A 27,816-nucleotide genomic window follows, 5' to 3' on the forward strand; every position below is an offset into this window, starting at 1 on the left:
CGGAGGCTCACAGTCGGCACCAATTTGTGGGTACCAGCATCGGCCAGTGCATGCCGCAACCAAGCTGGATTATGTCTCAGCCATCATGCTGACGCTGGTGGTGGTACACCTCCTCTGGCGCCACACAGGGCGATTGAGGCGGCTCAACCGCCCGCCAGGTGGTTGCATGTGTGAGGAACCCTCCCTTCTTCCACGCGGGCCATTCCACGCCATTTGGGTGGCCTGCATTGATCACATCGGTTGCTTGCTGTCCCTGTGCCCTGCCCCACGTCCTAATTTGAGTCTCTCGCAGCGTGTGTGTCGCTGTGCTGCCTGTCCCTCCCAGCGTGAATGTGTGCTCCCTGTTGCTCGTCAGCAGCGAGCAGGGCCGCTATCATCCAGCCAACCTACAGAGCAGCCAGCTGCGGGAGGAGCAGGTAGAGGCAGCAGCCTAAAGCAAACCGGCAGGGCCATGGGAGGTGCCGGGATGGAGAGCAACTCGCACGGTGGGGGCGACGCGCTGGAGGCGCAGCCCATCCTCGACGGCGTGGTCGGCCGTAGCAGCGGCGGCGGCGGCCACGACGGCCTCGAGCCAGTCACGCTCAGGGCCCGGCTGCGCAAATTTGCAGCAGACCCGCTGGTCAGGGCGGCAGCTGTGAACCTGGCACTCATTCTGACCTGGTGAGGGCCCGCTGCCAGCCGCACCAGCCGTCGTGGTAACCGCAGGCGCTTGCGGCAACCACTTGAGCATGCTGCTGCGTGCCTGGCGTCTGCCTGCAGGTATTTCTTTAGCACGCTGTTGAGCCTGTTCAACAAGATAGTGGTGGGCAAGGAGCACGGGCTGATGGGGTTGGGGGCGTTCCCAGGTGGGGCGATCTGGGGTAGGCTGCCAGTGCCACGCCTGCCTGCCAACCGCCAGCCACTCTGCAGGAGGGAGGTTGCTTGCTGCTTGTGTGGCTGGCTGGCTGGCCGTCTGGGGCACGCAGAGGAGCGATCGTTTCAGATGGATGCATCTCGCGCTGACGTGCCTCACACCTGCCCCCTTGAAGCCCTGCCCCTGCTTGCCTCGCTGCTTCCCATGCCTGCAGCCCCCTTCTTAATGTCCAGCGTCCAGTTCTTCTGCCAGTTTGTCATCGCCCACGCCCTGCTGATGTCGGGCTGGGTGCGTCGCAAGTCGGACGGCAGCCAGTCGTGGCGCGACTATGCACGCAAAGGTGGGGCTCTACCTGGCGTTCTGCGGCAGCTCAGCAGACTATGCCGAGCAGCTGCTTCGGGAGGAGCAGAACCGCACCCCTCGTGCCAGCTGTGCCAGCTGTGCCCCTCAGCCTCCACCAACCTTAACACCAAAACCGCCCTGGCGATCCTCGCCGTCTCCCACACGCGCCCCTGCATCCCACCCCTGTGCCCAACCACCACGCGCCCTCCCGGTGTGCCACCCCTGCGCAGTGGTGCCCAACGGCGTCGCCACGGGGCTCGACATCGGCTTCTCCAACTACTCCCTGGTCTACATCACCCTATCCTTCTACGTCATGTGCAAGTCCACCACCCCGCTCTTCCTCCTCGTCTTTGCCATCGCCTGGGGCATCGAGAAGCCCAGCTGGTGGGCCCTGCCGCCGTGCCGTGCTGCCGCCGTGCGGTGCCGTGCTGCCGCCGCCGCAGCTGCTGCTGCCGCTGCCCTGCTGCTGCTGCATCTTGCACCGCTGCGGCTTCGATGGCTCGTGCGGCGGCGGCGATGGTGTGCGATGTGGAGCAGCGGCGCGGCAGGAAGAAAGACTGCGCAAGATAATTGCACAAGCTCTCGCCAGCTCACCAGCTCACCTGCCCGCGCGTGCAGGAGCCTGGCGGCGGTGGTGTCTGTGATCACCGCTGGCCTGCTGCTGCTGGTGTATGGGGAGACCAAGTTCCACCTGGTCGGCTTCCTGCTGGTCATGTCGGCGGCCATGCTGGCGGGCCTGCGCTGGACCATCACGCAAGTCCTGCTGCAGGGCACGCCCGAGTCGGGCGGCGCAGCGCACGGTGGGTGTGCCCGGTCCCGGCCCACCCTGTGTGCCTTGCGGCCCGTGCGGCGCATTGCTTGCTTATTGCGTGCAGAGGATGGCGCCGCGCCTGTGCATCCGCGCAGAGTCTGCCGCCCGCCAGGATCGGCCTCGCTGCGCTCCTCCATCATGGGGGGACGCCATTGCCTTGGCTGGCGCCTTGAGTGCGCATGTCCACGCCCCTGGGCCGCCGCCCGCAGGCGCCAAGAAGCACGGCGGCCCCGTGGAGGTCCTGTACCAGCTGACCCCCGTCATGAGCCTCACCCTGCTGCTGCTCAGCCTGGGCCACGAGAAGCTGTGGGAGCGCCTGCCCGCCTCCCCCTACTTTGCCACGGTCGGCATGGGCCTTCTGTCCTGCCTGATCATCTTCGGCGGCGCCATCATCGCCTTTGCCATGGTGGTGGCCGAGTTTGCGCTCATAGCCAACACCTCGGCCCTGACCTTCATGGTGGCTGGCACCTTCAAGGAGATAGTCACAGGTGGGGCGGCAGCGACAAGAAACAGGGGGCTGCAGCGGCAGGCTGGGGGCTGGGAGCCCTCTGTCCAGCATGCACCCGGCGTGTTGCCTCCCCAGCTGCGGTCTCCCGCTGCGCTCCCCAACCCTGCCAGCCTGTGCCCTCAGCGCCTGCCCCGACCCCGCCGCATCCCACCCTCGCCTACCTGCCCGCCTGCGCTGCGTGTGCAGTGGCTGCGGCGGTGATGTTCCTGGGGGAGCAGTTCACGTGGATTAATGCAATGGGACTGCTGGTGCTGATAGCGGGTGTGGTGCTCTTCAACTACCTCAAATTCAAGAAGTTGAAGGAGGAGCTGGCGGCGGCAGAGCCCGGCAAGCTGGGAGCTGGCGCGGGCGGGCACGCCAACGGCGTAGCCGCCGGCGGCGGCGAGCTGGAGCTGTCTCGCGCGGGCAGCGGCAGCGGCTCGGAGCTGGAGCTTCACGGCGGCGGCGGCGGCGGCGCGGGGCTGGGCATCTCGCCACGGCACGCCGGTGGCGGCAGCGGGGAGCACCAGGTGCTGATGCTGGGCACGCGGCAGGCGTTTCTGGTGGAGGACGAGCAGCTGCTGCGCGAGGCAAGCGCTGGCTCGCCGGGCCAGCTGTGGCGCGCCACGCGCATGCGCACCCGCAACAGCAGCCCCATGGCGCTAGATGAGCAGCACAGCGCGTAGCCTGCTGCTCCCTCTGCCCTGCATGCTGATGCATTGTCTGCTACAACCTGTGTTCAATGCTGCCACACCTCTGCACACTGCTTGGGGTGCGCGCTCGTGCGCCCCGGCGCGGGCGCCCCTCACTTTATTGCCCCTATTCCTCTGACGCTGCCCGTTTATGTTTTCATTGAGAGAGACAGACCAGTGTAGTGAACAGGTGATCATGAATGGGCAAACCCTGGGGGGTACTACAACACGATGCAGGCACAGGCGGCAACATAGGTGGCCATCCAGGTGGTGGCCGGGCCGCCAGGTGGATTCCTTCTGGTTGTTCCCCCCAGGCGAAGATGCTGCTGTCGCTGCATTTCCTCCCCTCCTGCCCAGGGCCGAGAGGCAGGCGGCGACATGGCTCTCGTGTCTCTCATGCTGCTTGCGGTGGCATGGGCGACCCCAGCGCATGCGGTACGCGTGTGCTTGTGCTTGTGCTTGTGTGGGCTTAAAGTCTGGTAAAGCAAGAACTAGCTTGCAACATAGACTCCCCGCCGAAACGGGACGGGAACCGGGCGAAAGCAGAGAAAGCAATAAAACAGGGGTGGAGCAAGGCGACATGCAACGCAAGCAGCTGACAGGGCACGCATCGAAACGTGTGTATGACTGGCAAAGTGGCATGGCGCATTGGGGAGAAACGCAACGGTACGGGAGCATGGGCTGGCCAAACGGCAGTGCGGAACGCTAGGTCACTAGAAAAGCAGGGAAAGGCGCACTATGTATGCAATGAGGGCAGCCCCGGCTCGGGGCCGTTGAGAAAGCAGTGGGCGGGAGGGGGGAGGCCCCGGTGTGGGCGGGCCCCATCGAGGGGGGATGGGGCGCGCAAGCGGCCAGATGGGGCGGGGCGCGGGCGGCAGTGGAGTCCTGCGGCTGGGTGGGATATAGGGCAATGAGCGTTGAGCAGTGTGCGATGAGCAATGAGCAATGAGCAGTGAGCAGCCCCTCCCTAAACAAAGTGAAGCGCAGGACGGGGTCCGGTGGATGGGAGGCAAGGAAACGCGGGGGGGTGCCACGTGCGCTACCGCCGCCGCCGCAGGCAGCACCCCTGCGGCGGCGGCAGCGGCAGCAAGCCGTGGACCCAAACGCCGTGCCGCCGCCGCCGCAGGCAGCACCCCTGCGACGGCGGCGGCAGCAAGCCGTGGACCGAAACTCCGTGCCGCCGAGTCCCGTGGCTGTGGCCGTGGGCTTCTGGCAGGAAACTACGGCCGCAGCTCGGCAGCACGGGGGCGTCGCAGCGTGCCGCCGCCGCCGCCGCGCTGCCCCCCCGGGCACGGCGGCGGCGGCAGCAAGCTTGGGCCCAAACGCCGTGCCGCCGAGTCCCGTGGCTGCGACCGTAGACCGTGGGCCGGAAACTGCGGCCGCAGCTCGGCGGCACGTGGTTCTGGTCAAATCGCCAAGCGTGCAACAGCGCCGAACCACGCTTCCCGGCCTCGGCGCATGCCTTCAGGGGCCCCCTATCGCTGGGCACACCCCTCCAACACCGAACATGCGCCCGGGGGGGAGGGCGGCCCGGGCTGCCCAGGCCAAAGTGGGCCGCCCTCGAGCAAGAGGCGGCCGGGCTGTGTGCTGAATGAATGAATGAATGAATGTCGGTGGCAAAATTGTAGTTAAGAATGTCGGTGGCAAAATTTAGGGTTTAGGGTGTTCAGCAATGAGCCGCAGACATCTATTCCTCTTGACGAAGCGCTGGGGCTGGGAACCCCCGACCTGCCCCTGGACACTGCGCCCCTGGTGAGAGGCGGCGCCCTGGCTGCGGCGCCCACAAGGACGGCCAGACCTTGCACCATCTGAGCGCCCAGGACTGCCTGCGTGAATCATCCCAGCGCTGCCATGTCGACCACAGGCGCTGGGGCACCGTCCAGCAGCGCCTGCACTCGCCGGATGCTTGCGCCGCCGCCTGGTCTCCGCATTACCGCCACCCCATTGGTGTGTGCAGGCCCGCACCGTGACTGGCTTCCAGCCTGAGGGCGTGCACCTCACGCAGTGGACCGCCAGCAGCATCCTGGTGTCCTGGCAGACGGGCGGTGAGCTGCCGAGCGGCCGCCAGCGGTGGGCCCTGTGTCCCGGCTGCGGCCAGCTGCCGCTGCATGCACGGTGCATGTGGTGGGAAGCCGCGAGCCTGGTCTTCGCCGATCCCACCTGGCCCCTGCCCCGCAGAGGGGCTGATTGCCAACAACTCCAACCCACCAGAACCGTACGACCCATCCACAGGCAAGCCTCTGCCGCCCGCCGCGGGCCGGCAGCACCAGCCCCTCTGCCCAGCTCCGCCCAAACCAGCCCGCCAGCCCAACCCCAAACACAAACGCACGCTCACACTCTGCCTAGCCTTCTTTCTTGCCATGCAGTGGCCGCCTACGTCAAACTGGGCACCGCCCCGGGCCGCTACCACAAGACGGCCAAGGGCAAGCACAGCCTGGTCTATCGCTACGTCTACGGGCCAGGTGCTGGTCTGCCCATCTGCTCCACCCCACACGGAGCACTTGAACTTAAATGGCACGGTCTCAGCTGTGGTGCTGCAGCTGGTACCTGGTGCTTTCTTTCCAGCCGCAGGCGTTGCATCGGTCGCAGGCGGCAGAGTGCTGAGGCTGGTGGCCAGCACACCCCAGTCTGCATGCCCGCGGCCCTCCCTGGCCCACACCTTGGGGCGCTGCCTGCAGATGCTGGCAACACCACCTACCAGTCACCCATCCTGCACCACGTGCTGCTGCGGGGCCTGAAGCCCGGCAAGACGTACTTCTACGTTGTGGGTGAGCGGCTGGGGTAATGTGGAGGGGATGTGGAGGGGGTGTGGAGGGGATGGAGAGGGGGTGTGCACGGGAGGGCGAGGTGGTGTGGCCACCTGGGGAGGAGTGACAGCAGCAGGGCGCAGTGCCGGCGGCAGCAGCAGCGTGCGCAGGACGTGGCTGCGGGCGTGCGCCCTCTGGCCCATCCCGCCAATGCCTGGCCGCTCCCTTCCCCCGGTGTGTGTGCCGTGTGGCCGCAGGCAACGAAGACCAGGGCTGGAGCCAGGAGTTCAACTTCACCACGCTTCGCCAGGAGTTCCCGATCCGGCTGGGGCTGGTGGGAGACCTGGGTGGGTTGCCTCGGAAGTGGCAGAGCCTGGGAGGGCTGCCAGCTGCGGGGACATGCCCAGTCAGACGGGGGAGCTTCCATCCGTAGGCATGCGGCGCATACACAGCGCCCACCACCTTGGCAGTACCCTGCCCAATGCCCAGCGCTGCTGCCAGGCACCTGCCGTCCGCTGGCCGGGGCGCCGCTGGCGCCGCTGTCACGCCCGCGCTCCGCTCCACGCCGCGCCGCCGCCCGCGCTCCGCTTGCCCCGCAGGCCAGACCTCCAACACCAGCACCACGCTGCAGCAGCTGGTGGGCAGCAAGCCAGACATGGTGGTGCTCACAGGGGACTTCTCGGTGGGTGGCGGCCTGCATGCATGCCTCATCACATTTTCCCACATGCAGCATTGATGCTGGCTGGCTTGCTGGCTTGCTGGGTGGTTGGCTGGTTGGCTGGCTGGCTGGCTGCGGGCTGGCAGGCGCGCCAGCCTGCCGCGCCGCCGCCGCAGCACGTCCCTGCTGCTCGCCCAGCCTCACCGCTGGTACCGCCCTGTACCATCCCTACACCACCCGGTACTACCCCACCTGGCATGCAGTATGCCGACGACCACCTCAGCGGAGATTCCTCAGGCGAATTCTCCGGCGGGACTGACAACGCACCCACAAGCGACCAGCCGTGAGCGCCCGCCGCCGCCCGCGAGCGGCCCACACGCTGCCACGCTCCGCCGGGCTGCCTGCCGCCGTGCTGGCGCATGCATGAATCCGCAGCTGGGAGGCTCCTGGCTGCAGCCCAGCAGGGGCACCCGACGGTTGGAGCCTTAGAGGTGTTGCAGAGCAGGCTTTCTGCCAATGCCCTGCTGCGTCTGCAGGCGCTGGGACTCCTGGGCCCGCCTGGCGGAGCCAGTGCTGTCCAAGCTGCCCCTGATTTCGTGCAGAGGTGGGTGCCTGCATCTTGGCGGGGCACGCCTCGCTTGGAGGGCACGCCCCGCACGTGCGCTGCGGGGTGCACAGCCAGCCGGCTGGATGGGCAGCGGGGCGGGGCGCCGTGCGGCCGTCAGCGACGGCCCGCGGCATCCCTCTGTCAGATGCCTGGCATGCCTCGTAACGCGCCGCACGCCGCTCTCGCCCTGCTGCCACACCCCCCACGGGCGCAGGCAACCACGAGCGGGAGCCGCTACTCCTGGATCGAGGCAACACATTCGTGGCACCCAACGCGCGCTTCCCATACCCTCAGGCGCGGCGTGTGGAGTGCGTGGTGTGGTGTGGTGTGCTGTGGCATGACGTGGCATGAAGCCGTCGCCTTGGTGCTGCGCCGTGGCATGGAGCTGGCGCCTTGGTTCTGCGCAGCTACCGTGCTGCTGCCGGCTGCTGCTGCCATGTGACGCCCTGCTGAGCCCGCTGCCCGGCGCTGCCGACTGCTGCCGCCGCCGCTGCGCCTGCGCCTGCAGGACCCCTCGGAAATCGACACCTCTTCAAACGTGGGTGCCGAGTACCTCAACCTCACCAACCCGCGGTGAGCCCTCTTGAGCAGCGCTAGCTGCGGGGTCGGGCGCCGCGGCTGTCGGCTGGCAGCGGGCTGCGGGTTGCTGGCATGGTGGTGCCAACCCGCCGTTGCCGCCGCCAGTCTTGTGGGCGGGCTGCTCCCAGCCGCTGCCTGCCTGCCATGCCGTGTCGTCCTGCCATGCTGTTTGGCCCTGCAGCGAGTTTCTGAACGAGTCGCGCTTCCAGCCCTCCTCTGCCTACTACTCTCTGGATCTGCCAGGAATCGCCCACATCGTGAGCCTCAATAATTACGTAAGTGTTGGGCTGGGGCTGGCGCCATCTGGCGTGCATGCGCACCTCTAGCTCTGCAGCCCGGCGGCGCATGCTCCTGCTCGCCAGCAGCACGTGTATGTTTGCTCACACCCATGCTGTGCACGTGCATGTGCTCGCACCCTCTATGCCGCCTGCCTGCCTGCCTGCGTGGCGCCTGCCTGCCTGAACCCTGCCTGCCTGCCTGCCTGCAGATCCCCTGGGGCAACCATTCGGCGCAGGTCAGGTGGCTGCGGAAGGACCTGGCCAAGGGTGAGCACCCGTGGGGACGGCGCTGCTGCTGCCGCCTTGCCTGCCTGGCGGCGCCTGCCGGATGCCGCGTGCCAGTGCCCGCCCACCTGCCCGCCTGCCTGGTCAAGCCGCTGCGCCTGCCTGTCTGTACAACGCAGTTGACCGCGGCCGTACGCCCTGGCTGATCGTCATATTCCATGTGCCGCCCTATCATACCTACAACACGCATTACAAGGCAAGGCCCGTTGTGGGCAATGGGAGGCCGAGTGTGGGCGGCTGGGCCGGCTGGCCGGCTGGGAGCTGGGGCCAGCACTTTGCATGGTGCTCGGGAAGGACCCCTGGAGCTCCCGCCACCTCCATTTGTGCTCAGCTGGGGCTCCTGTCACCTCTTGGCCTGCTTTCGATCAGAAAAGCAAGCACACAGCTCTTCTTGTCGTCCCGCAGGAGAGCGACACCTTCATGACCGTGGTGGAGGACATCTTCTACGAGCACCAAGTGGACCTGGTGTTCAACGGCCACGTGCATGCATGTGAGTGGGCCAGCCGTAGCCTGAAATCCTTTCTCTCGCTGGCAGCTACATGCTTTGCCTTCTGTTGGCAGGGCGGCGCCAGGGATGGCAGGAGCCTCTCTCAGGCTGCCCTTGCCTCTCTCTCTCGTATTGCCGTGCTACAATTGCCAGACCAAACTCTCGCTGCCGCCGCCCTCCCCGCCTGCCCCGCAGACGAGCGCACGTACCCTGTGTGAGCGGCGGGCGGTGCGCGGCACGGCGTGCATGCTGGGGACGCCGTGCCTGCTGGCCTCCCGCGCCGCCACTGCCCTGCCCGTGCCCCTGCCTGCCCTGGCACACACACACGACACCAACGTTGCTAACACTGCCGGCAAACCCCGAGTCACTTGCAGTTACAAGTACCAGCGGGACAAGTGCGGCCCCATGTACACTACCATCGGCGACGGCGGCAATGTTGAGGGGCTGGTGAGCTGCGTGGCTGGCTGGTGCAGGGGCCGCGCAAGGTTGGAGTGGGCGATTTGAGGGCGATGGCAGGCGCACGCGCGCTTGAATCCTCACTTGCCTGGGCAGCGCCTTCCACCCCACCATGGGCCCCGGCTGCCCCACCTGCTGCAGTACAAGGCCTTCATCAACACACCCCCCATCGACGCCTTCTGCTCCAACACCTCCCTGTTCGAGGTGCGCCGCCGGGCCTCTTATGGGGGAAGGGGGAGGTTGCAGCCCTCAGCAGGCAGCTCCTCCCGCACCAGGAGCTTCGGGCTGCGGCCGCTCAGCTCCCCTCTCAGCTAGTCCGGAACGGTGTTGGAAGGGGCGTGCCTCTGGCTGCACCACCCGGCTGCCCCTGGGCCCCTTGATTATGATCCCTCGTCCACCGTCCCTTCGTCCCACCGCAGCTCCCTGAGTACCAGCCCACCCCCAGAGCTGAGACGGTGATCACTCTGCAGGACGGCGCCTTTTGCCCCTCCAAGCAGCCCGCCTGGTCGGCCTTCCGCCAGCCCTCGTTCGGCCACGGTGCGTGCTCGCAGGAGACCCCACAGCGACGGGTAGTTTCAGTGCCATGTGGCAGTTGGCAGCAGGGCGAGCAGTGGCAGGAGACAGCTGCTGCCCATGCTGACCCCTCTGATTCACCTGCAACTTCCACACACGATCCCTGCAGGCACCCTGGAGCTGCTCAGCGACAGCGTGGCCGTCTGGCGCTGGCACCGGAACACCGACGACGGCCCCGTCGCGGGTGAGAGCTGGCGCGGTGCTCAGCGCTGCCGCCTGCTTGTTTGCCGCCGCAGCGGCCTGCCGGCCAGCGCAAGGCACCCGCACTCAAGTCCACGTCCCCCTGCCGCTGCCGCAGCTGACGAGGCCACGATCATTCGCGGCTTCGACAGGTGCGCCACCACCTCCCGCTGAGCTCATGCGTGGGGCCAGCCGCCAACGCAGCGAAGCCCCGATGATCGTTCTACCCGTATGGTGGTATCACCCATGACAAAGTGTCTGCTGCTCAGGCCATGACCGCCGGCCAGCCCTCTGAAGTCCACGCGTCGCTTCCCACTGAAGACCTCTTAATACTTTTCTCAGATACACCCCTGTCCCCAGCATTTTGGTTCAATCCTACAATTAGATTACAGCGCCTCTCGGCATTGCACTGCCATTTTGGTGGTGCACCCCGTGCTGCAACAAGCTGCCCGTCTTTCCGGCGGCGGCAGCGGCGGTGGCAGCGGCGGCGGCGCATCCACTTGAGGGCTAAGCTGCGGCAGACGACGTTGCGGGCTTCTGGCCGTGCTCTCGGCGCGGCTCCTGCTGAAGCTGACAGAAAGGTGTGCCGTTCATCAGCCAGCTGTCGCAGAGGCACAACCACAGCGCGCAACTCATGCCGCCAGCTTCCATTTCATGGCGGCCATCCCCGCCCTCTCAGTCATTCTGCACCGAAGTTTCTCCGCGGCTGGCCGTCCAACTGTTACTGGAGCTGTTTCTCCAGGCCCCTGCCATCCCAACGTTCGTTGTCCTGCGCTGACCGGCCGCGGAACCCTCTCGCGCTGCTTCCGACGATTCCGCATCGCACATGAAGTCATATTGGGGCAGGCAAGCGGGCGGGGATGCGGGGGGCCGCGCTTGCCTGCGCCATTCGCCATTCGAAGGTCGTTCTTGCCCGCCCCAGCCAGCCCTCCGCTTTACTGCGGATTGCCTCGATGCTGCTGCAGAGCCCTGCTCCTCGCGGCGGCCCTCTTGGCGACGGTTGCCGCCGCCCAGCCAGCGGCGGCGCTGCCCGCCAGCGGCGGCACGTCGCAGGTCAGGCCCCTGCTGTCGCAGCCCAAAACGCCAGCTGAAAGCTCCCCCAATTCGCCCCTGCTCGCCTGCCCCTCCCTGACGCAGGCAACCGTGGATGCGCTGGCCATGGCCCTCCTGCCCAACCCCTTTGTTGTCCAGAGCGTCGGCGGCACGGCCCCTCCCGCCCAAGAGAGCAAGCTGCTGCCCTTCTGCGCGGTCCTGCTGGTCGACGACCCCACCGTCTGCTCCGCCCCCTCGCCCGCCGGCGAGTTTGCCAGGTTGGTTGGTGGGCGGGTGGTTGACTGCTTGGTTGGTTGGCGGCGGGTGGCGAGGCAGCCTGCCGGCACCAGGAGGCGAGCTGGCCACGCCCTCAGCAGCGCTCAGCGCTGCTGAGGCTCTTGACTGAGGCTCTGACAATAGGCTCTTGTCAGCACCCGAGCCTCTCTCACCCTCTACCCTCTCCCTAAGCCTGCCCGCCCGCCTGTGCAGGTCGCTGTGTCCCGCCTGCGCTCCAACCCCCGGCCGCGCTCTTCTGGCGGAGGCCGCCGCCAATGGCACCCAGGCCCCAACCGTCCGATGCAGCCAGGCTGCAGACAAGAGCGACCTCTGTGCATTCTTCCTGGAGCAGGCAGAGGGCGCCTGCTCAACCGCGGGTGAGCGGGGCCGCTGCTGGGGGGGGCAGCTGTCACGCTGTGCTGTCGCGGGCTTGCCGCGGGCCCTGATGGACCTCCTCTGCATGACTGAACGCCCTGACCCATGCCTCCTTGCCCTGCTACCCGCTGTCTGCAGGCTTCCTGACCGTCTTCATGAGCATGCAGTGCGAGAAGACGTGCGGGCACTGCGTCCCCGAGGCCGCCGCCGACCCCGCCTCGCCGCCACCGGCACCGCTGCCTCCCACCGCCACCACCTGCCTCAAGGAGCCTGACACCGGCGCCGCCTGCGGCTTCTTCTTCAGGTGGGCACACGCCAGCTGGATGCATGCTGCCCTTCCTTCTTGTCCCCGTGGCGCCGCAACGTGGCGCCGCAACACCCCCCGACCTGCCCTCCCCTGCCGCTGCTGCAGCACGCTGCCCAACCCTTGCTCTCCCGACACGGCAGGCGACTCCTTCATCGGCTCCTACGTCAGGTGGGCGTGCCTGGGACAGGACTCTCTCGGTAGTGCTATGCAGGCCAGCTGGCGCTGCACGTCAAAGGGAAGCTCTGGCGCTTGCACTCCTGATCCCCGGCCCCTCTTGTTCCTGGCCCCGGCATGCTTCCCCTCGCCTGCGCTGCAGCCTGAACTGCCAGACCTCCTGCGGCATCTGTTCCACAGAACCCCAGGCAGAGGCGCCCTCACCTGTCGCCGCCTCGCCCGCCCCAGCACCCTCGCCGGCGGAGCCAGCCTCTCCGAGCCCCTCCTCTTCCACCCCTCTGTCGCCAGCGGAGCCAGCCGCCCCCAGCGCTTCCCCCGCCACCCCGCCGCCACCCGAGCCCCAGCCTGCAGAGCCCTCCCTGTCGCCTCCCGATGCTGTCTCCCCCGCCACACCCGAGCCCGAGCCCGCCGCTCCCTCACTCTCTCTGTCTCCCTCCCCCGCCGTCTCCCCTGCCACACCCGAGCCCGAGCCCGCCGCTCCCTCACTCTCTCCGTCTCCCTCCCCCGCCGTCTCCCCTGCCACACACGAGCCCGAGCCCGACGCTCTCTCACTCTCTCCGTCTCCCTCCCCCGCCGTCTCCCCCGCCACACCCAAGCCCGAGCCCGCCGCTCCCACACCCGCCCCGCCCATATCCTCTCCCAGCCCCCAGCCAGCGCCCGCTGCCGGCTTTGGCGGCGGCTGCATGGACATCTCCACGAGCTCCTTCGCATGCGCCAATGTGCTGGTGAGTGGCGCTGGCGCACTAGCACCCTTGCCAGAGCCCAGCTGCTGCTGCGGCTGTGCAGCTGTGCTGCCTCAATGCATTTGGCTGACCGCCTCTCCTGCCGCCCCTACCGCAGAAGCAGTCCCTCTGTGACCAGCCCTGGGCCGCCGCCTTCTGCCCGCTCTCCTGCGGCTACTGCGAGCCGGCGGCGCCAACCCCCAGCCCCGCCCCGCCAACCGAGGAGCCGCAACCAGCTCCCGACAGCCCGGCCGCCCCTGCCCCACCTGTTGAGGAGCTGTCTCCTGTGCCGGAGCCTCAGCCCACGCCATCCGAGAGCCCAACCACCCCCGCCACACCTGTTGAGGAGCTGTCGCCTGTGCCGGAGCCTCAGCCCACGCCACCCCCACCCCATCCGTCTCCACCTTCTCCCGAGCCCTCGTCTCTGCCCACAGACCTGCCAGAGGCGTGGCCACCTGCGCCCGAATCTCCCGCCCTGCCGACCGAGCAGCCCGCCAGCCCGTCGCCACCCGCTGAGGAGCAGCCGCCTGCCAGCCCTGGCCCGGCCATCCTCGAGCCATCGCCCTCCCCACAGGCAGAGCAGCCATCCAGCCCGGCTGTGGTGGTACCTGCAGAGCAGAGCCCTGCCACCCCGATGCCTGCCGAAGGCGAGTCGCCCGTTCCATCCACAGAGCAGCCTTCTGAGTCCGCCTCCCCTGCGCCAGAGTCCCCAGCACTGCCCGACAGCCCGCCTCCAACTGACCCGCCTGCTTCACCGGCAGAGGAGAGCCCTGCTGCGCCGCTGCCAGAGTCACCCGCCCCGCCCTCCGACTCGCCGGCGGCTACACCTCCGCCTGCTGAGGAGGAGCCGCAGCAGGTGCCGGCGGAGAGCCCGTCAACCCCCGAGCTCTCCCCCCTGCTATCCCCAGAGCCGATCGCCAGCCCTGCTGAGCCAACTGAGGAGCAGCCACCCCAGCCTTCACCTGAGTCGCCCGCTCCGCCCACCGAGCAGCCGTCATCGCCGCCCTCACCTGAGCCCGCTTCCCCTTCCCCGGCCACGGAGCAGCCTGCCGCCAGCCCCGCGCCCACTGGCGGCTACGGCACCCCTGCCGAGCCTGGCGACGGCGGCGAGTATGGCACCCCTCCCGCTGAGCCTGGCAGCTACGGCCAGCCCGGTGCCTACCCGTCTCCCCCACCCTCGCCCGCCACAGGTGCGGGTCCCAACGCCTGTGCCAGCCCTGCCTGTCTTTCAACCACCGTCTGGCTGACGCGCTGCTGTCTGCCTTGCTGCAGGACCTGCGCAGACACCCGCTCCGCTCTTCCCGTCGCCCTCCACCCCCGCTCCCCTGCCTGAGAGCCCCGCGCCTGAGAGCCCCGCGCCTCTGCCTGAGAGCCCCGTGCCTGAGAGCCCCGCTGCCCAACAACCCCAGCCTGCCGCCAAAGAACCCCAGCCCGTCACCGAAGACCTGCCTGCTGCCGACCGTCCTGCCGCCACCGAGCCTGTGCTCCTTCGGTTTGCTGCTCCCTGCTCCGCCTCCTGCGGTGCGTGGGCAGCAGGCATGCGGGAAATGGCGTCTCAGCAGCCGCAGACAAATGGAGACAGGCCGGCTTGATGGTGCTGACTCCCAGGAACGCTGCCTGCCCTGCCCTGCCCTCCCTGTCTGCAGGCACCGGCACCCAGGCGCTGCACAGCCAGTGCGCTGCGCTGGGCCTGCTGCTGCCAGCTGGGACCTCCACCTGCCGCAGCCTCTACTCCCTCGCCACCTGCTCTGCCGAGCAGCCGTCCTGCCTGGGGGCCCACTGGTCTGCGGGCGAGTGGGGCCCCTGCTCGGCGGCCTGCGGCGGCGGCAGCCAGGAGCGTCCCGTGACCTGCGTGGCCGATGCCGAGCCCGTGGCCGAGAGCGCCTGCGCAGGCCTGCCGCGCCCCGCCCCCCAGCGCGTGTGCAACTCCAGCCCCTGCCACGCCCGCACCTGGCTGCTGAGCGGCTGGAGCGCCTGCGGCGCCTCGGCCACCCGCACCCGCTCCGCCGCCTGCCTGACCGAGCTGGGCCAGGCCGCCGACGACTGCCTGGGCAGCCCCGCCACCGTGGAGTCCTGCGCCACCACCCCTCCGCCTCTGCCCGCCTCCTCCTGCGCCTCAGGTGGGCTGAATGGTCCAGCGTCCCCGCCTGCCTGCCTGCCTGCCGGCCTGCACTACGCCACACACATGCCTCTCCAATGACCCTCAGAGGGTGTGCACCCTGCTTCACTCTGCCCTTCCCTTCCATGCCTGTCTGCAGGCATCGTCGCGAAGAGCGGCGCCTGCTGCCCTGCCGGCGCCTCCCTGGACGCCGCTGGCGAGTGCTGCCCCGCCGCCGTCGACGTCTGCGGAGTGTGCGGCGGCACCGGTACCACTGTCGACGCCTCTGGCGCCTGCTGCCCTGGCCCGCTGGATGCCACCGGAGCCTGCTGCGCCTCGGGCGCCATTGACGAGTGCGGCGTGTGCGACGGCGACGGCACCAGCTGCCTCATCGCCTTCTCCCTGTCCATCGCCGGCCTCGGCAACGCCAGCGCCGGCAGCCAGCTGCTCTACACCGCCCAGCGCTCGGTGGCGGTGCTGCTGGGCATCCCCCAGCTGGCGCTGCGTGCCGCGTCCCTCAACAAGACCTCCGGCCCCGGCACCGCCACCCTGGCCATGTCGCTGCTGCCGCCCAGCCCCTCCCACACCCTCTCCTCTGTGCTGGCCAAGCTCCAAGGCGGCTCCGCTGGGGGCCTGGGCATCCGCCGCCGTCGCCGACCCGCGCCATGACCCTGTTTGCGGCAACGGCATCTGCGAGGTGGGTGGGGCTTGGGCTGGGCCTTGGGGCTGGCAGCCCGCCTGCTTCTACCGCGGCGGGGCAGGGCAGCAAAGCTGGGGGCCTGAGGCCAGCTGCAGCGCTGCACTCTTCCTTGTCCCCCCTCACCAGCCTGAGCAGGATCCCCTCCCTGCTGCTTGCCTCCCATGCAGATCGGGGAGCGACTGGCCCAGCTGCCAGGCCTGCCCCCGTCCCCCTCCTGCATCGCCGACTGCCCGCTGCCGTGGATCCAGTGCCCCACCTCCCAAGGCTCCGCAGCCTTCTGCTCCGGGCGCGGCTCCTGCCTGACGCCCACCGGCGCCTGCCTGTGCTTCGAGGGGTACGCGGGCGACGGCTGCCAGCGCTGCGCCTATGGCTGGTCGCGCCACGCACCCAGCGGGCTGTGCGTCCGCAACATGGCCGTCTCCATTGCGCCCCTGACCGCCTCGGTGAGCAAAGGGGCGGGCCGCTGCCAGCCAGCGGCAATGGCTTGCTGATCAAACTTGCTCTCCGCAGCGCCGCTCCAAAGCTTCCCCGCCCTGTGCTGCCCGCTGGCCTCCCCGCAGGAGCCGGAGCCGCTGGTGCGGGCCATGAGCGACAGCAGCGGCGCCAGCCCCTTCATCGCCAACTTCTACGCCCGCACTGCGCCCACTCGCCTCACCGGGCGCCAGCTGCTGGCTGGGCCCACCGCCGGTGCTGCCACCGGCCAGCTGTCCTACCTGGCAGCCAGCGAGATGCTGGCGGCAGAGGGCACGGAGCGCATGGTGCTGTCCATTCCCACCTGGCTCATCGCTGGCGGCGTGGTGTGCGGCATGGCGACGCTGATTGTGGCAGCAGTCGCCCTGCTCATCTCCTCGTTGGCAACGAGCTCGTCCGTCCTGCCGCTCTGAGCGTGGCGCCGAGCATGCGACCTTTCCCCTTTAGCTTCCTCGAAACCCCTCGACTGAGATCTGAGCTGTCAGTAGAGTTTCGCTATTGTTTTTGTGCGTTGTTTCACATGGCTTGTAACAAACAGCCAAAAAGAGGGCGGGGAGGCGGAAGCAGCGGCGGCGGCAACAACTCCAGGTGCAGGCGTATGTACGGGAGGAGGACGCCTCACCGCAGCCTGGTCCCCCAATGTGATGTCAACAGGCGTCTTCAAACTTGAACAGGGATGGTGCTATTAGCCGTGGTGCTATTACCCGGCACCACGGCCCCTTATTACCCACTATTACCCTCGTCCAGCGTGGCACGGAATTCCTCCTATCCAGAGCCCCCAAACTGCTGGAGACTGATCAGATCACTGATGCATGATGGCCAGCACTCATTTTGCGAAAGCGCCAGCGGCGACTGGAGCAGATGCTACTCCCTTCCGCCAAACTTGCCTCCTGTACCTTCTATCGATTGTCAGCGGTTCTCTAGTGTTCCATCGGATTGCTCCCTACCCCTGGGTGGCTATAATCTCTCGCCCGGCGTTTAATTCTTCCGCGTCTTTCCAGCGCACCCCGCCCGACTCCTCGGGCCTCCGAAACATCACATCGCTGATCATCCAGCAAAGGATTTCAGCAAAGGAGCGGCGACACCAGCAAGCACCACGGGGCGATCAGCACGCGCCCAGTGCGGGCTCAGTCCCCTCCTGCGGTGCTCATGCTGGTGCAGGGCGGCCTGAGAGCCCGTGCAGCTTGCAGCGCGACGCCCCGCACCGCAGCTCCGACGCCCACCCACCGCGTCGCCGCCGCCGCCATGAGCAGGAGCGGCAGCGCCTCGCCGGCCGGCAGCAGCAGCCGCCCAACCTCGCCCCAGCTGTCTAAAATGAACTGGCGCAACCCCACCCTCCTCCTCAGCCAATCAGCCGCAGGTGGGCTTGACCCTGCCAACACCGCTGCGCATCGCTCGGGCCCAAACCGCTGCCGAGCGCCGCGACCCACACCCAAGTTGGTGCTTCCCCTTGCCGCCTGCAGGCGTCAAGGGCTGCTACATGCAGCTGGCGGGCCTGGCGCGAGGGCAGCGTGTGCAGGCGCGGTCCCACGACTCTGCAGACGAAGAGGCGGACGATGGTGTGCTGGCAGGCGCTCCGGCCCCCGCCCCCAACCAGCCCGCTTCGTGGGAGCTGCTGGTGGGCACTCCGCCGCCGCCTTGGTGCCGCCCCCCAAGCAGGGCGAGCCCATGCGCCTGCTCACGCGTGCTTGCTGCTGCCAAGTGCAGCCGCCGCGCCTGCTTGCTCGCATGCCTGCCTGGAGCCGCCCTGAAACCCACACACACCCACACAACACCCACACACGCACACGTGCACACGCACGCGCACGCTGCGACCTCACCCGCCGGGCCCCCCCCCCGCTGCGCGTGCTGTGCCAGGTGGCGCTGACCGCGCTGTCTGTGGCCATCTGCTACGCCGACCGCTCCAACATCTCTACAGCCATCATCCCCATGAGCGAGCAGTTTGGGTGGGAGCCCAGCTGGCAGGGCCTCATCCTCTCCATGTTCTTCCTGGGCTACCTCCTCACACAGATGCTGGGAGGTGGGTGGGCGGGGGAGGCCGGCAGGCAGCAGCACGCGCCGGGAGCGCGTCTGCAGCAGGCGCAAGGGGGTGGCAGGGGTGGGCGTGGCAGGGTGGTGCCAGCAGGGTGGTAGGCAGGCAAGCAGCCAGGGTGCGCGTCCCCGAGCGAGCGCCTCAAGCCGGGGGCGTGGTCTCGCCGCCGCGGCTGCAGGCGCCCTGGCGGACCGGTACGGCGGCAAGGGCGTGCTGACGGCTGGGGTGGCGGCCTGGTCGGTCTGCACCATCCTCACGCCGCCCACCGCCTACCTGGGCATACCCGCCCTCGTCGCCATGCGGTGAGCGAGGCACGCAGCCATGCCGCAGCAAGCAGCAGCGGAAGGATGGGTGTAGCAGGTGCCGCTGGGGTTGGGCATGGCCACACGCCCTCCTGGTTTCCTTGCAAGCTTTGGCACCTGCCCGGCAGCCTTCGGCCCATGTGCTGCCCTCTCTCGCGCGCCAAGCGGTCGGCCCGCTGCCAAGCAGCCCGCGCTGCCGCCGCCACGGATGCGCACCGACGGCGCCGGCTGCCGCGCCCCCGCGCCGCGCGCAGGATTGCGATGGGGCTGGGCGAGGGGGTGGCCTTCCCCGCCATCCATTCCATCATCTCCCGCAGCATCCCTCAGGATAAGCAGTCCACCGCGGTGGGGGTGGTCACTGCCGCCAGCTACGCGGGCACCGCGGTGGCGTTTGGGCTGGCGCCAACCATCATCGAGGAGCTCGGGTGGCCGGTGAGGGGGTGGTCGACCTTGTGCCGCTGCCGCGTGCGGCCCCCTCCTGCGACGGGCTGCCGCCGCTGCGCGGTGCTGCGGTTCGATGGCGGCGTCGGCTGCCGCGCTGTCGTGCTGCCGTGCATGCCGTGCATGCCGTCCTGCCTGACACACCTTCCAGTGGCCAGCACAGTGCCGTTCCCGCTTGCCGACCGCTCGCGCCCTGCTGCCTCCGCTCCGCCTGCCGCGCTGCAGTGGGTGTTCTACCTGTTTGGCGCCTCGGCGGCGCTGTGGCTGCCCTTCTGGCTGCCGCAGCGCATGGAGGGCGGCAGCAGCAGCCGGCACGGAGGAGGAGGGGGAGGGAAGAGCTTCAGCCTCATGAGCTTGTTTGCCACGGCGGATGCGGATGATGCCAGCCTGCGCCTCACTCCCGACCGCGAGGCACAGGGGCAGGCCGGCAGCAGCGGCGGGGCGCGGCCCAGCCTGGACGCGGTGGCAGGCGAGGGGAGCAAGCAGCGGCTGCAGACGGCGCGGTCGCTGCCAGACGATGCAGGTGGGGGTCTAGAGGCAGCAGCGGCTCGGGAGAGCAACGGGCAGGGCGCCTGTACCAGCAGCAGCAGTGCGGTACACCGGCTTGCCTGCGCCGCCACCTCGTGGCCGTGACGTGACGCCTCTCGCCTGCTGCCGCCTGAGGCCTGCCTGCCTGCCCGCGCCGCCTGCAGCCAGCGAGGCGGGCACCGAGTGGTCTGACGGCGTGGCGGTGGCATACCTGGTACAGGAGCAGCAGCGGCACGGGGTGGGCTTTGCGGCGCTCATCCGCACGCGCGAGGTGTGGGCCATCTGCGCGGCGCAGTACACCGGCTCCTGGGGATTCTACGGTGCGCCGCGTGCGCCCGCCTGCCCCCGCACGCCGCCTGCCCTGCACCCCGAAGCCATCCCATGCACCCGCCCCGCACCCTGCACCGATCAGCCTACATGGTCACCCCTAGAGACAGCGGCAGGCTTCTGCTCTGCCCCTCCCCTATCTCCATTCCTCTCTCACACACACAGCCTCGCATGTGTGCCCCACTCCTGCCTGCCTGCCTGCCCGCCTGCCTGCCTGCCTGCCTGCCTGCCTGCCTGCCTGCCTGCCCCCTCCAGGCCTGCTCAACTGGCTGCCCTCCTTCTTCAAGGACCACTACCACGTGGAGATTGCGCAGCTGGCCAGCTTCACCCTGCTGCCGTACGTGGTGCAGGGGTCGGTGGGCGCTGCGTCAGGTGCGGTGCGGTGCGTGGACGCATGCCAGCCGCTGCGTGCCGCGGCGGCGGCCGCATGCGGTGCTGGGTGCGTTGGGTGGCTGCTGATGGCGACGTTACAGGGTTTAGTGCGACCAGCGCTGGCAGGCTGCCGCCCGACTCCGCCCGGCGCCCGGCCCTGCCTCCACACGCAGGCGTCATCGCCGACAAGCTGCTGGCGCGGGGGTGGCCCGTGAGGCGCGTGCGCCGCGTGCTGCAGACGGCGGGCATGCTGGGCCCCGCAGCCTGCATGCTGGCCGCCGCCTCGCCGCTGACTGACGGCGACCCCGGCGCCGCCTCGGCTTGGATCACTGTGGGACTGGGGCTGAACGCCCTGACGCTGGGAGCCGTCAGCGTCAGCCACCTGGACGTCGCGCCCAAGCACGCGGGCGTGGTGTTTGCCGCGGGCAACACCTCGGCCACGGTGGCGGGCCTGCTGGCGGTGCCGCTGACGGGCGTGGTGCTGCAGACCACGGGCAGCTGGCCGCTCGTGTTTGGCATCACCGCCGCGCACTACTGCGTGGGCGCGGTGCTGTTCGCGTGGTGGGTGGGCGACAAGCCGCTGCCGCAGGACGGCTGAGCGGGGGGCAAACCCCCGCGGCTGCCCACACCAAGACATGGGTACCTAGAGATGGGTACCAAGAGATGGTACTGCACCCACCCTGCCTGTCCTCCGTTGACCCGGCCCTTCAGCAAACTTGTATCACGCCTTGGTCGTCAAATTGTGACAAGTTGAGAGTTTGGTTTGGTTTGGGTTACCTATCATGCACACAACGCAATAATGAGTGCAACAACACAGCTGGCCAGAAGCACAACTGCAGCTTGGCCAGCCCGCCGCTACGGTTGGGCCCAGGGGCGTCAGCTCCCGCAGCCCCGGGCGTCATTCCCAGGGGCTGGGGTCGTTGCTGCTGGGCGTGCTGCCGCTGCCGTCAGGTTGGAGCAGCGACAGCGGGTCGGCTGGCAGGGGGAAGAGCGAGATGTAGCAGCGCCGCACGGCATCCAGGTCGCCATCCAAGTACACAGCCCCCTGCGCAGCAGGAGCCAGAGGGTGGGGCCGTCAGGCGGCGGCCCCGCGGCTGAGAAAGGCGCGTCATGCAGCAGGGCTGATGTACAGGCAGCGCATCAGCAGCACAACAGCGGCAGGAGGCGGCTCACCATGACTGCTTCAAACAGTTCGGCCAGCTGCAGGCATGGGAGGGGGCGCCCAGCAGGCAGCGCAGGGTGGGTTTCAGACCAACCGAGAGCGCTGATCCCACAACGGCAAATCACGGCCAGCACAGCAGGCTCGTGCTGCAAAGCATGCAAGGCCTAGCGGGCCCAAGCAGGCACGCACCATGTTGCTGCTCGCCACGCCCGCGTTTTGGACTGCAGCAGCGGGCGCCAGGCAGCCACCACAGGAAGGCAGCTGTTGACAACAAGTACACAGCTCCGCCGCCGCACGCAGCCAGCAAAGCTCAACATGCGTTGCAGCAGAGCGGTGCTGGCAGAGGCGCTGCGGCAGGGCTACTCACTCCGCACGCTCTTGCCCAGCACCAGGTATTCCGAGAGGCCCAGGTGTGCGGCATACTTCTCGCACATGGCGCGCCCAATCAGCGTCTTGCGCACCTCGCTGCGGGCACAGCAGCAGCGGCGGCAGCAGCGCAGCTCAGTGGTGCAGCAGAGATGGCTGGTGGGGTGGCCCCTGGTGCAGAGAGGCATGACCTCTCTGGCGAGAAGTGTGTTGGTGGCCGCCCACAGTCGTGTACACGGCAACAGCCGCCGCTGCCGCACCTGAGCTGCCCGATGGGCGCGTAGCCCAGCGCCGCCGCCACCTCCTCGGCCACCACCAGGTACATGGCTGCGTCCCCGATCCAGGCCATGATGCTGTTGTGGGTGGTGGGCGCCGCGCTGCTGTGGATGAGCGCCAGGCGCAGCAGGTAGAGGTTGCTGAAGCGGTAGCCCAGCCGCTCCTGCAGCTCGTGGATGCGCTCCTTGCTCGCCTCCTGCGGCCGCTCGTGCCGCAGGTCCCCCCACACGATGTTCTTGGCCGTGTGGGTCAGCTTCTCGGCCAGCAGGCGGCGGTCGCTGAGGGGCGACAGCCCCGCTGCTGCCGCTGCCGCTGCCGCCGGCGGCCGGGCGGCACCGGCGGCGGCAGGCGGCGGCTGCTCGGCGGGAGGGCCGGCGCCGCTGCTGAACCGCGGGGCCCGCTTTCTCCCTCCCCCAGCTGCTGCCACGCACGCGCAGGCTGTCCGCCGCCCGCGTTCACCTGCCCTGCACGCCGCCGCAAGCGCCTGGCCGCCGCAACACTGCATTACCGCAGCTAGCACCATCGTGTGGGTGTATGGATGAGAAACGCTCGATTGTGGGATCTTCATGCATGCATGCCTCCGTCGCGTCGCCGCGCAGCCACGCTGGCGGCGGCGGGATGGGCTCATAACTGGTAGACTTGGGAGGGCTTATTACAAGCAATCGCGGCTTGATATCTGGCGTGCCGCACACGGAAAATGCGAGAGAATTAAATGAGGGCACGATCACCTGCAAACAGCGAGAGCGGAGGAAAAACAGCTGCGGCCCGGCCGCTAGACGGCGCCGCTGCCCGCCAGCAGCTGCACCAGCAGGCCCACGTTCCACAGGCTGTGCAGCACGATGGGCGCCAGCAGGTTGCGGGTGTAGGCGTAGGAGGCGCCGAACACGCAGCCCAGCAGCAGCAGCGGCAGCAGGCCGTCGCGGCTGAAGTGCACCAGCGCAAAGATGAGGGAGGTGGCGGCAATGGCGGCCCAGTGGGGCAGGTAGCGGGCCAGCGAGGGCAGCAGGAAGCCGCGGAACATCAGTTCCTCCCACACAGGCGCGCACACCGCCAGCACGCCAAACCACAGCGCCTGCGTGGCCCAGCTGCTGGTGCCCAGAATCTGGTCGGCGGTGGAGCTGCGCGGCATGCGGCGGCGGGGCAAAGAAGCGCGGCGGCATCGTGGGGCAATGGCAAAACAGCAGCAGGGGTGCACGCGCAAGGCGACACAGGCATGGTGCCTGCGCTGCAGCCCGCCAGGCAGCGCGGCCCACCCGCCAGGCCCACCTGACGGCCTGCTCCTCTGCCGCCGCCAGCACCGCCACCATCCTCTTGTACAGCCAGTCGATGACAGGGAAGGTGAGCACCCCCGCCGCCACCGCCAGCAGCCAGTGCCGCAGCGGGCGCAGCGGCGCGGCAAACAGGCCCAGCTGGCGGGGCGAGTAGGGCGCGAGGCCGCGGCGCAGCAGCAGCACCGTGGTGCCCACCTGCAGGCCATCCAGTACCAGGTGGCGCACCACCTGCACCCAGGCCGCCGCCTCTGCCGTGGCGGCGCCACCCGCGGCCTCGACGCCCGCCCAGCGCAGCAGGTTGGGCACCAGCGTGTATGCCGCCGCCCAGAAGCAGAGCAGCCAGAGGACCATGAGCGTGATGGTCGTGTTGAGCGCCCACGGCACGTCTGGCAGCTGCCACTGGAGCCGCCACGGCCCCTGCGCCTGCTGCTGCTGCCCCGCCTGCTGCTGCTGCTGCTGCTGCTGCTGCTGCTGCTCGTCGCCCAGCGGCTGCGCATCCTGGCCTGCCTCTGGGCCTGCCGCTGCCGGGGCTGCGCTGCCCTCTCGCTGCCTGTTGCCTTGCTGCGGCGCTGCTGCTGCATGCTGGTCGCCAAGCCAATGGCCTTCTGCGCTGCTGCTGCTGCTGCTAGGGACGCCATTGTCGGGCAGACTGCCCGGGTGGCCGGCATCGAGCGAGACGCCGGCGCCCAGGCTGCCATCGTCGGCGGCAGCGCCGGTGGCTGCTGCTTGGCGCCACTGGCATTGCCGCCAGTCAGCTGCAAAACAGAGGGCACGCAAATTGATCAGCGCAGAACTGAGAGCTGAAAGCAGATCAGTTGATCACTCGAGCCCCTGCCCTTGCCTCGCCCACTGGCCGCCGGCGTTGCCGCCGCGCCGCCGCTGTCACCACACACCTGCAGTAGTATAACTGGGTCGATGCGGCCGCTGATGATGCCTGGGAGCAAGCTGCTGCGGTTGCTGGGCTGCGCGCTGGCCGGCAGCGCGCTGCCTGAGTTGCCTCCTGGTGTTGCCACCGCCGGTGGGCGATAATGCGCCAGAAGAAACCGTCACGACACTCATGATCGTGTGGAATTGGTCAGAGCGGGGCGATGGCTCGCGCAGGAGGGCGCCATCGGCGTCTTCACTCCCGGCCTCTGCCCCCTTTCTACCGAGTCAACTCGCTGAAATAGGGCAGGAAACATGACGCACGCGGGTTTTTACAGGCCTCCGGAGATGCCGTGGCCCGACTTGGAAGCAACACCATGCCCCTTGAACTTGACTGCTGTCCCATGTCGGCATGGCGGCGCCCAGCAAGTGTCTATTAAACATCAAACATCACGCAGGTTGGTGAAGTGGAAGGCGGCAGAGTAACAAGTAAACCCACATGATACTGACATTACGAAAGGCGGTGCTGCCGCACACCAGGCAGGCGGGGTCCACAGAGCTAAACCAGCTCGAGCTCCTTGGCCTCCCTGCCCTCCGCACTGCTGCAGCTGGTGCTGGAGCATGCCTGGCAGCACCCTCCAGCGCTGCAGCTCTAGCTGCTGCTGCTGCCGCCGGCCGCGGCGGCAGCGCTGGCAGCGGCAGCAGCAGCCGAGTAGGCTGCAAACGCCGGCTTGGGGGCATCGGACACCTGGGGCCCTCCCGCGGCTGGCGCCTGCCAGGGCTGGGGCGCAGCCTCCCCCGCCGCCTCTGCCGGCTGCGGAGAGTAACCGCCAGCACCAAAGCCGCCCGTGCTGCTGGTAGGCGACGGCATCGCCAGGCTGCCGTGGGCTCCAGGGGCTGGGGAGGGCGTGAAGCCTGACAGCAGGCCAGAGTCTAGCGCGGGCTGGCCGGGAGTGTAGCAGACAGAGGCCGGGGTGCCCCCTGCCGGCACATCGGCAGCAGCAGCAGGGCCTGGGGTGTGCATGCCCACCGGCGTGGCTGCAGGGGATGGCACGGCCTCCTCCCCCTCCTCCCCCTGCTGCTGCTGCTGCTGTGGCGGCGGCGCCGGTGTGCCGGGCAGCGGCGCATCAGCCGGGGATGATGGAGCATCCGGCAGGGCAGGGGACAGAGGGGCGCGGAGCGAAGCGGCAGCCGCTGCTGGCCCCGGGCTGGCGTGGCTGTCAGCAGGGCTGATGGGCGCGGCATGGCCAGCCTGCGTGATGGATGAGGCTGGGCGCTGCAGGGTGGGGCTGGCAAACCAGTCGCTGCTGCTCCCAGGCGACGCGGCGGTTGGGGTGGCGCTCACTGCGCGCAGGCAGCAGCCACCGGAGGCGGCGGGTGTGTTACAACACTGCGCGGAGCCCTGTGTCCCCACACAGATAATGGAAAACACGAGCACAGTGGAATGCGGTGAATGGACGAGGTGGGAGCAGCAGGTGGCGCGCCCCGTCACGGCACTGCGGCTGCTTGCCAAGGATGGAAATGCAGCCTGGCGCGCCGCCCGCCCATCTGGCATCACCAACCTGAGCGGCTGCCCTGCTTGCCGCCGCCGCCACCGCCGCAGCCGCCGCTGGCATTCTCCAGGTCTGAGCCGCGGCGGTCCAGGGCGGCGAGGCTGGCGCGGGAGGCGCCGCCGGCGGGCTTCTTACTAAACATCTCCAGGATCACATCCTCCACCTGCTCCAGCGGCCTGTACGCCTTCCAGTCCGCCTTCTTGATCTGCAGGCAGTCAGGCAGGCAGGCAGGCAGGCAGGCAGGGACGTGCTGCCGGGTTGGGAGGGCTGGTGCATGGTGCCCGCTCAGCTTCCCAGCGGGCGCGTCCCCTGCGCCCTGCCCCTGCCCCGCCCAGACCCTGGCCAGCCCCCGGCTCCCCGCCTCTCTGCCCCGCCCACCATCGAGTCCTCAGCCAGCGTGTCGTTCTGCAGCATGCCCAGCAGCTCGTGGCCGGTGAAGGGGCCCGAGCACTTGCCCCGAGCATTCTTCACCAGCCACTCCTGCGGCGCAGGGCAGGGGGCAGGGCATGCGGGCGGGAGCCGCTGAGTTCGTTGCCGGGCACGACGGCATGAGGCACACCTGCTGCCAAAGCGCCATGCAGAGCTGCTCTGCGGCGGCGGCGGCGGCCAATGCGGCGTTGGCAGCAGGGCCTCCAGGCGGCCAGGCGGCACCTTGTCATCCTCATACCCCACGCTCTTCTTGCGGCTGCCGCCGGAGATGAACCTGTTGCTGCTTGCTGGCGAGCCGGCTTTGCTGCCGTTGCCTCCCGCGCCGTCCTTGCCGAGGCCGGGCTTGTTGCCGGTGCGGATCAGCGCCGCCACCTGCTGCTGCAGCGGCCGGTCACGAGGGGCGGCAGGCACAGGGACGGCGGCAGAGGGCTTGGTATGCACGGCTGTGGCCCAGGCAGCCGCATCGGGAACCTCTGCGGGCTTGGCGGGAGCAGCTGCAGGGGGAGCAGCAGGTGCCAGCTGTGGCGGCGGAGGGATTCCAGCCGCTGCTGCTGGCACCACGTGGGTCGGCGACTGCCAGCTGCCTGCATGCCAGCGGGAGCAGGAAGCAGGAGCACGCACCCCCACATCAGCAGCAGGTATGTCGGCAGTCCGGCTGATCGGTAGCAATTGTAGCATGATGCTGCCGCTGGCCCCCCAGCCTGCCTGCTGGCAGGGCCTGCGTCGCCCACCTGCTGGCACAAAGTTGGGGGCAAGTGCGACTGGGACCAGCAGCGTGCCGCCGTTGGGGCTGGCAGGAACGTAGGTGGGGGCTGACGGCCTGAGTAGCGCGTTGCTGGGGGCAGGCGCGGTCGCTGCCATGGGCATGGGAGCCTGAGCTGGGGCCGGCGGCGCGGCAAGAGCCGGATTCACGGCGTCTGGTAGGCGGCCGCCTGTGGCCAAGGCGTGGGCCTCAGCGCGCAGGTCGTGCCAGCTGGCGGCGGCGGGGGGGCTGCTGTGCTGCCTCACCTGCAGGGCGCTCGGCCGGCGGTGGGGGAGCAGGCCTCCTTTAGGCATGCAGGCACGCATGAAACTCGCAGGCAAACAAGCACATGGCAAGCACACAGAGCATCAAGCGCTGGCAAGCAAGCAGGCACGCAAGCAAGGAGCAGGAGGCATGTAGCATCCACAGATCTAGATCTAGGTCCTAGACAGGCTGCGGGCTGCACCTGGACGTCTGCCGCCATGTGGCCCTGCCCCACCCAGAACTGCAGCTGCTCCAGGGAGAAGGGCCCGTACACGCTGATGCCGTCGGGAGCCAGGTAGTCCCACTCATCCGCCAGCGCAGGCGCCTGCTGCTGCACCAGGTGCGGCGGCAGCTGGGCGGAAGCTGTGGAGCCGTCGGTGCCGGCAGAGGCGGCCGGGGCGGGCGGGCCCATGCGCAGCTGGGCTGCCAGGGCTGCAGGCACGGCGTCGGCATCTGCGTGCGGCCCAGAGCCCCAGCAGCCCTCGGCAGCGGGCGGCGGCGGCGGCGGCGCTTTGGCCGCCGCCTCGGGCGCCGCCAGAGGCTGCGGTGCAGCCTGCTCCTTCCAGCCGGCCTCGTGCCGGGCGCACAGCTCAAGCAGCTTGGCAGCCAGGGAGGGGGCCCTGGCAAGTGCGCCTGCAGGGGTCGCAGAGGGGAGGACGCGTAGGGGAGTGTGTGAATGGCGGCGGAGGCTCAAAGT

The 27,816-nt window shown here is 68.8% G+C and overlaps 8 protein-coding genes across 8 annotated transcripts in view; 5 read left to right on the plus strand and 3 right to left on the minus strand.

The window, feature by feature from the left end:
* Nucleotides 1-253: 253 nt before the first annotated feature.
* Nucleotides 254-3,361, plus strand: CHLNCDRAFT_57607 (hypothetical protein). Its single transcript, XM_005848194.1, has 7 exons — nucleotides 254-660; nucleotides 760-845; nucleotides 1,068-1,193; nucleotides 1,426-1,579; nucleotides 1,814-1,995; nucleotides 2,216-2,494; nucleotides 2,701-3,361. The coding sequence occupies exons 1-7, from the start codon at nucleotides 452-454 to the stop codon at nucleotides 3,177-3,179; spliced, it is 1,515 nt and encodes a 504-aa protein (XP_005848256.1). The 5' UTR covers nucleotides 254-451; the 3' UTR covers nucleotides 3,180-3,361.
* Nucleotides 3,362-4,095: 734 nt separating this feature from the next.
* Nucleotides 4,096-9,044, plus strand: CHLNCDRAFT_144837 (hypothetical protein; the record flags this gene model as incomplete). Its single annotated transcript, XM_005848195.1, has 16 exons — nucleotides 4,096-4,101; nucleotides 4,243-4,386; nucleotides 5,143-5,230; nucleotides 5,552-5,647; nucleotides 5,864-5,953; nucleotides 6,190-6,279; nucleotides 6,532-6,614; nucleotides 6,854-6,933; nucleotides 7,127-7,194; nucleotides 7,412-7,512; nucleotides 7,706-7,770; nucleotides 7,958-8,033; nucleotides 8,264-8,321; nucleotides 8,459-8,547; nucleotides 8,745-8,829; nucleotides 9,022-9,044. 16 exons carry the CDS (start codon nucleotides 4,096-4,098, stop codon nucleotides 9,042-9,044), a joined length of 1,242 nt encoding a protein of 413 aa, XP_005848257.1.
* Nucleotides 9,045-9,231: 187 nt separating this feature from the next.
* CHLNCDRAFT_144838 (hypothetical protein) lies at nucleotides 9,232-15,688 on the plus strand (the record flags this gene model as incomplete). The annotated part of the gene is made up of 16 exons (XM_005848196.1): nucleotides 9,232-9,273; nucleotides 9,424-9,486; nucleotides 9,702-9,819; nucleotides 9,965-10,039; nucleotides 10,154-10,187; nucleotides 11,001-11,088; nucleotides 11,173-11,345; nucleotides 11,557-11,720; nucleotides 11,857-12,022; nucleotides 12,131-12,193; nucleotides 12,843-12,924; nucleotides 13,040-13,279; nucleotides 13,628-13,777; nucleotides 13,967-14,111; nucleotides 14,568-15,041; nucleotides 15,180-15,688. The coding sequence occupies 16 exons, from the start codon at nucleotides 9,232-9,234 to the stop codon at nucleotides 15,686-15,688; spliced, it is 2,586 nt and encodes an 861-aa protein (XP_005848258.1).
* Nucleotides 15,689-15,880: 192 nt separating this feature from the next.
* Nucleotides 15,881-16,603, plus strand: CHLNCDRAFT_144839 (hypothetical protein; the record flags this gene model as incomplete). Its single annotated transcript, XM_005848197.1, has 2 exons — nucleotides 15,881-16,162; nucleotides 16,280-16,603. 2 exons carry the CDS (start codon nucleotides 15,881-15,883, stop codon nucleotides 16,601-16,603), a joined length of 606 nt encoding a protein of 201 aa, XP_005848259.1.
* An 832-nt stretch (nucleotides 16,604-17,435) lies between these two features.
* On the plus strand, nucleotides 17,436-20,790 carry CHLNCDRAFT_144840 (hypothetical protein; the record flags this gene model as incomplete). The annotated part of the gene is made up of 9 exons (XM_005848198.1): nucleotides 17,436-17,550; nucleotides 17,654-17,808; nucleotides 18,048-18,210; nucleotides 18,401-18,524; nucleotides 18,779-18,956; nucleotides 19,191-19,488; nucleotides 19,658-19,813; nucleotides 20,076-20,192; nucleotides 20,366-20,790. 9 exons carry the CDS (start codon nucleotides 17,436-17,438, stop codon nucleotides 20,788-20,790), a joined length of 1,731 nt encoding a protein of 576 aa, XP_005848260.1.
* Nucleotides 20,791-21,090: 300 nt separating this feature from the next.
* CHLNCDRAFT_144841 (hypothetical protein) lies at nucleotides 21,091-22,519 on the minus strand (the record flags this gene model as incomplete). Its single annotated transcript, XM_005848394.1, has 6 exons — nucleotides 21,091-21,237; nucleotides 21,366-21,392; nucleotides 21,544-21,575; nucleotides 21,722-21,819; nucleotides 21,981-22,351; nucleotides 22,505-22,519. 6 exons carry the CDS (start codon nucleotides 22,517-22,519, stop codon nucleotides 21,091-21,093), a joined length of 690 nt encoding a protein of 229 aa, XP_005848456.1.
* Nucleotides 22,520-22,768: 249 nt separating this feature from the next.
* Nucleotides 22,769-24,326, minus strand: CHLNCDRAFT_144842 (hypothetical protein; the record flags this gene model as incomplete). Its single annotated transcript, XM_005848395.1, has 3 exons — nucleotides 22,769-23,114; nucleotides 23,263-24,022; nucleotides 24,281-24,326. The coding sequence occupies 3 exons, from the start codon at nucleotides 24,324-24,326 to the stop codon at nucleotides 22,769-22,771; spliced, it is 1,152 nt and encodes a 383-aa protein (XP_005848457.1).
* A 457-nt stretch (nucleotides 24,327-24,783) lies between these two features.
* The window catches only part of CHLNCDRAFT_144843 (hypothetical protein), a gene marked incomplete at both ends in the record, with an annotated part of 4,129 nt that continues 1,096 nt past the window's right edge, over nucleotides 24,784-27,816 (minus strand). Inside the window, 6 exons of the mRNA XM_005848396.1 lie at nucleotides 24,784-25,475; nucleotides 25,694-25,889; nucleotides 26,063-26,164; nucleotides 26,336-26,607; nucleotides 26,845-27,121; nucleotides 27,322-27,717. Of these exons, the coding sequence (XP_005848458.1) occupies nucleotides 24,784-25,475; nucleotides 25,694-25,889; nucleotides 26,063-26,164; nucleotides 26,336-26,607; nucleotides 26,845-27,121; nucleotides 27,322-27,717 (1,935 nt within the window). The remainder of the gene's footprint in view (nucleotides 25,476-25,693; nucleotides 25,890-26,062; nucleotides 26,165-26,335; nucleotides 26,608-26,844; nucleotides 27,122-27,321; nucleotides 27,718-27,816) is intronic.

This window comes from Chlorella variabilis (genome assembly GCF_000147415.1).
Source record: "Chlorella variabilis unplaced genomic scaffold CHLNCscaffold_8, whole genome shotgun sequence".
Classification (NCBI taxonomy): Eukaryota; Viridiplantae; Chlorophyta; class Trebouxiophyceae; order Chlorellales; family Chlorellaceae; genus Chlorella; species Chlorella variabilis.